A 12,660-nucleotide genomic window follows, 5' to 3' on the forward strand; every position below is an offset into this window, starting at 1 on the left:
ATAGTCACATATCAAATGTATTAACAAAAGTGCAATTTATTTACACGTCTAGCACACCCATGACCCAAAAGTGGCATCAACTTTTCTTAACTTTCCTAACTCTAACACTACACCAGGGTGCAACTCCCACATCCACAGCAGAGGTGGAGGCAGCCTGCTACGCTCTGATGTCCATGATGGCCTTGGTGATGTCCTCTGATGGCCCACGGCCTGGAGGCCCCAACCTGATAAGGGTCACCTGCTTAGGGGAAGAAGTGCCCTCTGCGGCCCGAGAAGCTGGAGTGGATGGGGTCACAGGCAGAGGGGGCTTTGTGCAGCTGCACACTCTTGGATTGTCCTGAAAGGAGTCTCCCAGGGTTTCTGACTGACACTCATCCACCATATGGGTGCCCGAGGGCCCTGCCCTGACTCCTGCAGGGGATGGTGCAGATGGGATGGTGGTAACGTGAAAGTCTCGGTGAGTGATTGAGTGTTAGTATGTGCCCCCACTAATGGTTGCGCAAGACCACTGAAGAGTGTATCTGTTTGAGTGCATGATGCCATGTTAAGAGTTTGATGTTGAAGGATGTCGAAGCGGCCATTCATCCTCTTATTGCACTGGGGGGCACTTCAGGCACGGGTGCCAGCTGCACTGACCTGCTCCACGACAGTTTCCCAGGCTGGAGAGATGAGGGTGCTATGCTTTCTACAGCCATCCCTGGGATAGAACACTTGCCTCTGCACCTGCGCCCCTCTGATCAAGGTCTGGAGGGCTTGGTGCAGGAAATGGGATGGTACCTTTCTGTTCAGACTCTCAGCCCTCCCCTCCTGGCTGCTAGACATCTCTGATGGGCTGGAGAACGTGAGATTGTTTGTTGGGCTGGCATTTAAATATGGCACCTGGACTTTCGAGCCCACCAGCTGACTTGGAGTGGACGAATCAGCTCTCGACCTGCCAAGTCATTTGGACTGATGCGTGCCTCTGCATAATTAATGAGGCTGCAAGCACAGAATCAGATGCGAGTTGCCGCCATTACAGACAGTGCGCTGGGCACTGCTGAAACCGCCCGCCACCGCACTTAGTTTCATTATGGGATAATCCCGCCCAATGAGTCTAATGCTGCTTATCATTATTAGAAAGTAAATCTGAAAATTAACTTTAACAAGTATGGAGGCGCATTCCCTTAGAATTTTAATTATTGTTGGAAATTATTAAAAATGAAAGTGCTTTCTTTCTGTCTTTTTATCTCTCTATATTTCACTTTCCCTGAATGATTTGTCTATTCTAACTATTCTATTAACTATTCTAACTTGGATTTCCTGGTTCAGACTCTGCATGCCTCAATAAAGATCCTTCAATATGATTGATTAAGGATGTTTTCCTTTTCAAACAGTGAAATGACCCCATTTCTGCTTTTTAATCACAGTAATTAGTCAATGCAAAAGCCTATAGAAAGTCTGTGGGCAACTGCAAATGTAACAAATGCAGATGTAATTTGTTTACCGCTGACCGCAAAATCTGGCCAAAGATCAGAAATTGTAATGTTGGTTGCATTGGCTTATTTGTAATGCGTCAAAAAGGGTAACCAGCAACATTCAGCAATTCCTTTCCCCAATTTAAAAAGTGACCCAAACAAACATCCTATTGTGAATAAACACAATTAGTTAAACCTTTTTGAAGACAGAATTGACTTTGGCCATTCTGTACCCTAACACAGCTACCAGATGCCAGCAGTCAGAAAAGAATACATCTTTTTGTGCCAACAATGTTTGGTGGACATGATTAAAAGTGGCCAAGAGAGGTCCTGTTGACAATACAGGGAGAATTTTTATGTCTGCATTGCCAATGGGGAGCCTTGGCATCCAGCAAAACACACTGGAAATTCGGTCATATACTGTCCATGATTTTTTGACCGTGACGAATGGAAAATGATGGGCACACATGCCCGCACTACTAATTTGCATCTTGAGCTGGCAAAACAGCAGCACAGTTTTGTAAAAATATATCCTTACCTTCCCATTAGTATTTCTTGGGATTATCTTTACATTATAGTGTTTTAATCTTAAGAGAATCTGTACCACCAACTGCAATTTATTGGCTTCAATGGAATGAGAAAGTATATAGAACAAAAAGAAATCTTGCAATGTTCGCAAGTTCTGATAGTGGCTGATATCTGTTGGGATCAATAAAATTCATAGCAGTGGGTCTCATTAATGCGACCTCAGATGGTGATACCTGAAGGATACAACAGAAAACTAGACTTGGTTTACCAAGGAACATTTACAGAAAGCTGGAGACATTTTGCTGGAATCTTTGTCAAACAGAAACAAGGGATTAACTCCTCAAGTAGTATGGATTTTTATTTGCCTTTGCTAGGGAGTCATTTGGCAGATGACAAACTGGAGTTGAGACCCCAACCAGATCAGCTATGATCTCATTGAATGGTGGAGCAGGCTCGAAGATCCGAAAGATCTACTCCTGCTCCTAAGTCCCATGTCCTTCCTGACTCTCATTCTGAAGGGAGCAAAGGAAAAATGCAAACACTAGACAACAAACAAAGGCAACTGAAAAAAATGAAACAAGTGCTTACCATATAGTTGCTGTATGCATGCTCAAACATTTCAGTAACTTGGTTCCTGTAAAGAAAAAAAGGTAGGCAAAGTCAAGGCCAGTCTCAAAATATTGCTCCAGCAGACATAACCAATCATTCACACTGCTCAACAAATACATTACCTAACCAAGAGGATACTAAATAAGTTAAAAACACCATGCCCCATCTGAATTATGAAAGCCCTTTTGCAAGGAAGTTATGCATATGAATATTCAGTAAGCAAACATGCATCATGTGATTTACTAGAACATTTTACTATTTTTTTCAAATCCACATATTGTACCAAAAAGCAGCAAGGGATTGTGCAGAGTACAGTACCTGATGAACAAACTCAGGTTCAAAATGAAAATCACGGGCCAGAATTTTTCCCTCATCAGGCGGACTAGGTGGGAGTGGGCGGGAAGCGATCAGCTCCACTCCACAATTTCATGTGGGTGGGCTAATTAAGGCCTGCACTGCATGGATCGCAAGCAGCAGCGCTCAGCACAACCTGTGCGGACAGGGGGAGAAGGGAGAGCAGGCCTGGTGCGCAATTCACGCATGCACGTGAAAGAGCGCTTCAATCTCCCTGAGGCACAGAGCTGTCTCAGGGAGATTGAAGCGCTTTTTTAAAAAATTAAGGACAGTAAAAATTTTTAAAAACATGTCCCCTCATGTGACTCTGTCACATGAGCTGGGACATGTTTTTAATTCAAAAATAAAGTTTTCAGTTAATGTTTATTTGCTTTAGGAGACCTCATCCCACTCATGAATGAGGTTTCCTCAAAAAGATAAAGGTCGCTTGGCCTTTTCGCCTGCCCGCCAACCGTAAAGTTGGACAGGCAACGTTAGTTTGACTTTAATTAGCTTGTTAATGGCCTTAATAGGCCTTTCAATTATTAGCGGGTGCGCAGCCGACTCCGGCACGCGCCCACCAGACAAAATATTGCGGGAGCGCACGATGATGTAGGGACACACGCCCAATGTCATCATGCATCATATTACGCTCGGGTGCGCACCCGCACGCCGAACATAAAATTCTGGCCATGACCTCTTACAATTGCCTTGAAGAATTTCAGAAGTTATCGTTGTGGAATATGCAGCATTATTTACCAGCACAGTGAAACTCTGTGAGCTAATGCAGTTTGCCAGCGGGGAAAAAAAAGCAAAACCTTTGAACTTAAAGCCTTTCTACTGGTAAAAGGCTACTGGAATTCAGTTTTCCATCAATAGAACTGATTCATTTTTATAATGTAAAATTCTTTGAGATAAGTCATGGTAACTGTTATCACAACACAAAATAAAAACTGCTTTATATTGACACTGAGGTCTAAACATAACTAGCTCCATTCAAGTTGTGTCCAAATATTAATATGCAGCTGTTAGACTACAAATTAGAAGGAAGCCAGAAACAGGATTGTACAGTTGGAATACTCTGAGCATGTTGGTCTAAATTAGTTAAGTTGAATTAAATGCTAGGACTGGTGGACATCTTAATTTGTGCTAATCATCACTGACGTTAAACAAATTGGACCAAGTATCCCAGTGGTAAAATTTACCTTGTTGTACATATCTCTAACACAAGAACTACTAAGATAATAGTTTAAAACACCTCATATTCTCTTGGTCTCTCCAAACGACAGACAAATAACAAAATGACAGACAAATATCTGTCTATAAAATTCAAAGGGTTTTTTTTTAGGTAAAATTAAACTGAAGCGAAAGAGGACACAACAGATTTCACTAGATTATAATCTTTGTGCAATCTCCCAGTGTGTCTATCAAAGCAATAAAAATCAAGAACACTAAGTTCTTGCCATATTTTTGTGGGATTGGGTGGAACAATTGATTCCTACACAGTACATAGCAGTTAAACCACTCATTTCACAAGCTTCAAACACCTGGATTTTGCGGTGGTAATGTCAGTGAAACAATAACAGTATCGCACACTGAAATAAACAGACCGCTCACAACAGCGAGCTCCAACAGAGGGTGGGCCTGAGCATCAAATCCCAAGTGCAAAAGTGCAAGTGGCTGGAGAGAGCATGGGAAGACTGAAGCTGTGATTGAAACATCAGTGAGCACAAGAGAGAGAGGGAATCTGTGATTGGTGGACCAGTGAGCTTGAGCTGGTGGGGATGGGTAGGGGGCAGGGGGGGAAGAACAGGTATCTCAGGAAGTGAGAAGCACACGACAAGAAAGCAGAAGGCCAGGAGCTGGACAAGGCCTCTGAGCCTGGGAGAGGCCAAGGTTTAAAAGGCAAGGGTGCTCCACATTCATTGGCCAAGAATTGTGGGAGGGGGAGAAATTTGGGAAAATTACCCCGTGAGGGGAGGGGCTGAGCTGGATGAAAGCAACGGGAACCGTGCAGTGTGTCTGCTTTCCAGCCCTGGATTAGAGTGAGACTTGTGGGTGCCCTCCAGTCAGCAGTTCTCAATGGCCCAGAACTCAACTTGGAGCCCAATTTCCCAAAAAGGCCTACAACAACAAATGGTCACAACCCATCATAGCCAATTAAAAAAAAAACATAGCTTGGGAGAAAGTTGATCAATGGAGTTAGTTCCAATGAGCACCTAATGCTTTCGTTGGGCAGGTTTATGATGCAGTTTTGGTTATTGATCATACATAAGGAGCATGCTCAATGAACTCCGAGCTTTAGCACAGACTGACCTACATATACCAGCCTGGAAACTGCAAGCTCATTCAAGCTGTTTAGGATAATGAATAATGGAAGTGAGTTTTATTTCACTCTTTGGAGAGATGAATGGGTCCATCAGTTTGTTTATGATCCATGACCAGACTTTCAAGTTATTTGCAGCCTCCCTGCTCCTTTCACATTTCATCTACTCTATTGGAAGTGAGAGCTTTTGTGTGGGAAAGAGGAGCTAACAGCCTCATTGTGGGATATTTGGGGAGAAGGTGTGAGTGGGGAAGGAGATGTAGATTGGGACATGAAAGAGCAGAAGTATAATGGCACTATTATAGAGGAAAGGTGGAATGGGATGTGTGAGGAGTTGGAGAATAGGACATGTGTGGGGAAAGGTTGGGTGGGATGTCCAAGGAGAGGCGGATTTGGATGTACCTGAGTAGATGTGGATTGGGGTATGCAGAGTAGAAGTATAAGGCAACTATTTGAGGAGAGGTGGATTGGGACCAGTGAAAAGTGGAGGTGGAATGGGACCTCCAAGGAGAGGGAGAAAAGGGTGAGTGAAGAAAGGAAATGTTTCCACTAAGAGGTGCACAGGCGCTGCAATCTGAATGTATCGATATTGAAATCAACAGGATACTCAAAACTGTGTGGAAGTCAATGGTTTTGAAAATGTAAGCTGCCCATGATGAAGGAAATAGTGCTAAGAGGAGTTTGTAGCTCACTCATTACAAAGAAAATTTAGAAGGAACATTGCCTAGGGTAGTACTTTGTGAAAGATGGGGCGGGGGAGGAAAATTAGTGAATTGACAAAATCTTCCACTTTTACACTGTTAATTATGCTGCAAAAAAAACCTTGGAACCTTCCACTTTGCTGATTGAAGTGTAACTGGGTCATTAATGATGTACTAGTTTCATTACTACTGCTAAACAAGCTCACTGGCCCTGAAAGCTAATTTTATTGGTGAAAATGTCAAATTTCTCCATTATGATAAGAAAATCCATTTTTTTTTAAAACTAAGAAACTTATTTTAAGTTTACTTTCTTTTAGCTTCTATTGTAATCCAATCAATCATTTAGCTTGATATCTGAAATCTTAAATTCAAAAGTGAAAGCATTCACTGATTTTAACTTCCTGCTTTGCTGTGTGAGAATACTGAAATGTGATTGACTGCTTACCCTGCTTGCTGGACACCTGGCAAATATCTTGATTTGGCATCAGCTTTAAACTGCCAATGGGAAAGGGAAAACCTGCACTACAAAGATTGCTGGATCTTTGTGGGAAGCTTTCTTCGAGGTCAGCAGTGCCATTAAATCCAGTCCCTATTTTGTTTCCCCATTCCCCACTGCTTGAAAGGAGACCACAATGTTCGCTGCATATCATTACTGCCCTTATTGACTTACATTGCCTCTCAGTTCCTCTAATTTAAAATGTTGATCCTGTTTAAATCCCTTTATGGCCTTGACCCTCCCCATGTCTAACCTCCTCCAGCCTTGCAATTCAATTCCTTGCCTCTGACTTGCCTTTTATTCACCATACCATTGGTAATTCCTTCAGCTACCTGGGCCCCACCCTCAGGAATTCCCATCCTAAAAAAAACTTTCTAAACCTTTTCAAATCCCTTTACTCCTGAAAATCTCTCTCTTTGATAAAATTTTTATCCTTTTATCTATTTGGCCTCCTATTATCTTTTTCTCCTCCTATCCAGTTTCTCCTGCATGGAGGTACTTAAGAGCATTTTTCATTTTTTTAGGCACTTGCAAGTTACAGAATGAAAAATATTCATTTCCTGTCACAAACAGATGAAAAAGGGCAAAAGGAAATATCGAACAAAACACTAAAATCATATATTGCAGAATATTGTAGTGACTTTTGCAAAGAAAAATGTAAGACCAAACTTTATAATGAAGACAGCAAGCAATTTAGTTGGAGAAGCAGGAAAACTGTTTTACACTAGATTGAAAGAAGCTTTGCCATATTTAGCTTCAAGTTATTTTTAGTGACAATACCAGTTATCATTTGGTTCAAAACTAAATTCTCAACTATCAAAGCATGACAGCTGGGATGAGCATGGCACCAAAGTGCAGTACTACAGAGGCCCAGTTAACACCAGAATTTAAAATCGTACCTGATTGTCCCTTTTTCCTGATCTGTCATTCCCAGCACCAGATGGAAACACACCCAGCTGAAGGTTAAGGATGCCAACAGCCTGAGTGTGAAACCCATGTTGATGAAGTTTGGGAGGTTTGGAGCAGGGTTCCAGCTTGCGTCACAGTCGCCTGACCATCAGCTACTCTGCAAACTCTCCCATTTTTGAGAAGGACTTTTTCTCACCCCCACCTCACCCCACCAGTCTGTCAGCAGGTCCGTCTAACACGCCCTCATGGTTCAGGAGACAGTGTAAAGGGTGACAAGTCCTTCCTAGAACCGGTCACTGCTCCAATCTCTTCCTCCTCTGCTCAGCAACACCAGCCACATCCTGTCCATTTAAACCCAGCCTTGTCCCTTCCCTCGATACGGGCACCTAAACACTGGCATTCTGGGCTTTGTAGTTCCATCTGATGACTCTTTCAATGGTCCCTTCAGGCAATACGGCCGCTGATTTCTACTCGAAAACGTTTCGGTGGGAATTCACTAAAACACCGACGCAAATAGCTGCCAAAAAGAAATGTAGTTGCTGGGAGCAGTCAAAGGCTGGACTACAACTACCAGCAGACCTTGCGCATCCGCGTCATGCGCAGCTGCGGAAGTGAACGCACAAAGCATCCTGGGATTGTAGTCTTTCTATTAAGCCCACAGACCAGTTGCTGCTGCCCTCTCCATTGCTCAATTCCTCCCTTCATTTAACCCTCTTGAGTCCAATCCCCAATTTCTTTTGTTTCATTGAACCAGTATCTATCCTGTGGGGAAAAATAGCATACCTTATCCTACCAGAGAATTATCAACTCTCCAGGGGCACCTTATATGTTAGATCAGAAGCCATTTAGAAAAAAAGGTTATGAGACCCTTGCTGTTTGTATTATAATATTAACGATTTGGACGTGAACGTGGGGGGCACGATTGAGAAATTTGCAGATGACACAAAGATTGGCTGAGTAGTGGATAGTATAGAGGATAGCCATAATCTCCAAAACGATATAGATGGTTTGGTGGAGTGGGCGGTGAAGTGGCAGATGGATTTTAACATAGAGAAGTGTGAGGTCATATATTTAGGGAGGTCAAACAGTTACAGGGATTACACAATAAATGGGAATATACTAAGAGGGGTAAATGAAGTGAGAGTTCTTGGCGTACAAGTACACAGGTCCCTGAAGACAGCAGTTCAAGTAGACAAGGTTGTAAAGAAGGCATATGGAATGCTCTCCTTCACTGGCAAAGGTATAGAATATAAAATTAAGGATATAATGTTGGAATTGTATAAAACACTGGTGAGGCCACAACTGGAGTATTGCGTGCAGTTCTGGTCACCACATTACAGGAAGGAAGGACATAATAGCTCTGGAGAGAGTGCAGAGGAGGTTTACAAGAATGTTTATCCAGGGTTAGAAAAGTGTAGCTACGAGGAGAGATTGGATAGGCTGGGGTTATTTTCCTTAGAACAAAGAAGGCTGAGAGGTGACTTGACTGAAGCGTACCAAATTATGAGGGGAATAGATAGAGTGGACAGGATAAAATTGTTTCCCTTGATGGAGAATTCTAGAACCAGGGGACATTGATTCAAGATAAGTGGCAGAAGGTGTAGGGGGTCATGAGGAAGAACATTTTTATGCAGAGGGTAGTGGGTGTCTGGAATTCGCTGCACAAGTTGGTGGTAGAAGCAGAAGCTTTATACTCTTATAAAAAGTACCTGGATCTGCACCTAAAGTGTTGTAAGCTGCAGGGTTATGGGCCTGGGTATAGGAAGGTGGGATTAGAAAGGGCACCTGGGTGTCCTCGGGCTGGCATGGATAGGACGGGCCAAATGATCTCCTTCTGTGCTGTAACTTTTCTATGGTTCCATGGCACATATCGCATCTTTTTTCCACAGACTACATAAACTAATCTAATTAAAAGCAGGTAAGTAACTGATGCACACAGGTTATCAAATAGCACACCTCCGGAGAATGGATATCATGTAGCACTTAACCTATTTGGTTGAGGTGTGGTCGACTGACCTATATTCCTTTCACATTGTGCATTTTGACTGTAGCATCTGTATAAATCCCGTATTAAACAGAGGTCTAAGCTCACTCAGGGAAGGGATCAAATGTGGTGACACAGGGGAGACAGTGTAACAAGGAGCTTACGCAAGATAAATCATTGGATTGTATCAGAATTGGCAATGATAGTGGCCATCCCATAACCTGTATCTGACGATTCAGCATCTCATGTTCATTTTAGGGTGCTGATTGGTATTTGCCATTCACTAGTACTAGCAAACTTTTCATCGTGGAAATTGGAATTGGTACTAATTATTAAAAACGTTTTCACTTAAAATTCATTTTCAATCAGGAACTCTCAGATATTAAATGAACTGCATATCAATGTGGTCATACTAATTCTTCCTGGTGTATTATTTTAATCTGCGCCACTGTAAAGGGTACTACAGTATTGCGGAAATAAGATTGTACTGTGCGTACTTCCGGATTTGATGAACTACAGTTCCCAGACTCCTGTGTTTGGATGCACTAGAGGTGGAGCCTCATATGATCAATTAGTTTCATGTGATAAATCGGCAGTTCCAGCCCAACATGCAGAAAAGGTGACGGGACGAACAAGTTTGGTATGCAGCACTGAACTGGTTTACATGTATACAAAGAACTGTCCGTTGTTTACATCCTGCAAGCCTCACTGTTCTGCAAGATAATTGAAAGGACGCTAAACCAAACATGATGCCTGTAAGTATCACAGTCAGATCAGAAGACCCGAGAAGAAATACATAGATTTCTTGAAGTAAGCGGATGTGTAGGTAAAATTTCCGAAAATAAGTCACAGGACCTCCCGACCCAATGTGATTAACACGGGATTAATTCTATGAAAGAAGTATGACATAGCGATTATAGAACTGCTGTTTATTATTTGACATAACAATCACACAGATGGAGTTAACATGCATGTATGTGTTTGCGTATGATATGCGAATTTATAGGGCAAGTTGAACAGTGTGATTTCCTTGTTAGGTGTTCGCAGTAATTATGATACATAATTGCTCCAGCAATTGTATCCGGACAAAAAAAAAACAAAAAAACTGCGGATGCTGGAAATCCAAAACAAAAACAGAATTACCTGGAAAAACTCAGCAGGTCTGGCAGCATCGGCGGAGAAGAAAAGAGTTAAAAACAAAAAAACTGCGGATGCTGGAAATCCAAAACAAAAACAGAATTACCTGGAAAAACTCAGCAGGTCTGGCAGCATCGGCGGAGAAGAAAAGAGTTGACGTTTCGATAACCTCATGACCCTTCGACAGAACTGTATCCGGACAGTTTGAACAGAATTCTTAAATTCGACACAAATTGGAAGTTAGTTCTTGCTGGATCCAAGTCATGAAATAAGCCTCCTGGACTTTTTTTTAAAGAAGGTTTTTGAACCAAAATTTATCATTTCTGAACTGAAAGGTTTTAATAATTGTAACAATTTCGGTTGCACAGATAAAAACATCTAGACTGTTGCAATATTGTATTTTGAAATTTGAAAGTATATTTACTTTCTACTATATTCAGCTCATGTAGCAATTCAATACATTTTAAAGGGTATAATTCTCAAGGGGATGCAAGAGTAAATAGACCTGGGATATTTGTGCGCAAATCCTTGAAGATGGCAGGGCGGGTTCAGAAAGTGGTTCAAAAGGCAGACAGGCTCCTGGGGCTTAATAGATAGAGGGCAGAGAGTACAGAAGCAAATAAGTTATAATAAACCTTTAAAAACACTGGGTCGTCTTAGATTGGAGTATTGTGTCCAATTCTAAGCACCCCATTTTAGGAAGAATGTAAAAGTTTGAGAGGATACTAAAAGGTTCACAAGAATGATTCCAGCGATCAGGGATTTCGGTTACATGGGTAGATTGTTGAAGCTGGGGTTGTTCTCTTTAAAGAGAAGTTTGGGTTTAGATTTGATAGGAGTATTCAAAATCGTGAGGGGTGTAAGAGGTGCATTGAGAGAAACTGTTTCCATTGGAGTAAGGATCGAGACCAAAGGACTACGATATAAAGTGATTGGCAAAAGAAGCCAACATAAAGAACAGAATTTTTAAAGCAGTTAGTGGTGATCTGCTGGAGGAAGATTCACTCAAAACTTCCAAAACGGCATGGAATAATTACTTCAATAGAAAATACTTGCTGGAGCGGCCAGGGCGAGTGGGATGAACTGAGTTGTTCTTACAGAGAGCTGGCACGGACACGACAGGCCGATTGGCCGCCTTCTGCACTCTACCCATTCTATGAATGTTGGGTATTCGGTTTTTTAGCATCGACAACCACTTTTACCATTACTATAAACCTCATATATTTCGCAAGATAGTGTTTTTTTTTAAAAAGACACAAGTATGAAATGTTCTTGGTTCGCCTTGACTTTTAAAAAAATGTTAAAATCATAAAAACTAGAACTACGCTTGCAGGCTTCGATCTGAGGCTGGACATTGCGTTCCGCAGGTGAATGGTCTCTGGCTGTCACGAATGTTTGCTTACTTAGGATTGGCATGCTTACTGTAAGCTGCCCGTCATTGGCTTCTGAGGAGTGTTCGAACACGTCTAACAGCTGCTGCACACTTAAAGGCGGTGGCAGTCGTCTCAGCAGCTCCATTCTTACTTTGTGTTACGAGGAAAGGGTTGAAGCTTCTCCGACAGTGTAGATTTACGGATACACAGGTGTTTATTATGCAAGGAGTGAGGGGAAAGGAGCGCTAGCTTAGATCTTAACCCCAAACGCTTCGGCTCCCATTTCCAAAGGACGCCCTCTCGTTAGCGCTCATGTATATCATAAACTCCAGTGAAATGGCCGTGAGCTCCGACACGGTTGGAGACAGCACAAGAGGATGACATTGACCTTTTGGTCAGTTCAGCGCCCCCTGCACTGGTAACAGTCGATGTGCCAGAAATAGGGCAGCTGTAATAACAGCAACTTTCATTTCTACAGCACCTTTGGCATAGAGAGAAAAAAAATCACACGGTGCTTCACAAAGGTGTAAGGAAAACGGACATTGCCAAATTAGGAGGGCTGACCAAATTTTAGCCAAAGAAGTGGATTTTACAAGGAACAGAGGGCATTGCAGGGAAAGAGGGTTCCAACAGAGGAATTCCAAAGAGCAGCAGCAGGAGCCAGTTCACAAACCAGCACAGTCCTGAGTCCCACTTTGGTTCTAATTGACCCACTACTAGGGAATCACTGAAGAAGTCACAGAGCAGGGGTTAAATGTTGCACATGATGCCCCCTGGACTAAAGGGAAGTCATTTAGGAAAAGGCACTAA

The 12,660-nt window shown here is 42.3% G+C and overlaps 2 protein-coding genes across 9 annotated transcripts in view; one reads left to right on the plus strand and one right to left on the minus strand.

Moving 5' to 3' along the window:
• The window catches only part of si:ch211-282j22.3 (ER degradation-enhancing alpha-mannosidase-like protein 3), a 73,514-nt gene extending 65,648 nt beyond the window's left edge, over nt 1-7,866 (minus strand). The window contains exons 1-2 of one of the 3 annotated variants that reach the window (XM_041193096.1): nt 7,347-7,866; nt 2,571-2,616 (exon numbers count right to left, since the gene is read on the minus strand). In XM_041193096.1, the coding sequence (XP_041049030.1) occupies nt 2,571-2,616; nt 7,347-7,444 (144 nt within the window). In that variant the 5' untranslated portion in view covers nt 7,445-7,866. Of the gene's footprint in view, nt 1-2,570; nt 2,617-7,346 lie in introns of those variants that run through there. The other 2 variants (XM_041193095.1, XM_041193097.1) reach the window with 2 other exon arrangements.
• A 2,055-nt stretch (nt 7,867-9,921) lies between these two features.
• Nucleotides 9,922-12,660, plus strand: part of slc31a2 (solute carrier family 31 member 2) — a 95,362-nt gene continuing 92,623 nt past the window's right edge. For all 6 annotated transcript variants that reach the window (XM_041193143.1, XM_041193140.1, XM_041193138.1 and 3 more), the window contains exon 1: nt 9,922-10,095. In XM_041193143.1, coding sequence (XP_041049077.1) covers nt 10,087-10,095 — 9 coding nt within the window. In that variant the 5' untranslated portion in view covers nt 9,922-10,086. The remainder of the gene's footprint in view (nt 10,096-12,660) is intronic.

The sequence above is a fragment of the Carcharodon carcharias genome, chromosome 8, assembly GCF_017639515.1.
Source record: "Carcharodon carcharias isolate sCarCar2 chromosome 8, sCarCar2.pri, whole genome shotgun sequence".
In the NCBI taxonomy this organism is placed as follows: domain Eukaryota; kingdom Metazoa; phylum Chordata; class Chondrichthyes; order Lamniformes; family Lamnidae; genus Carcharodon; species Carcharodon carcharias.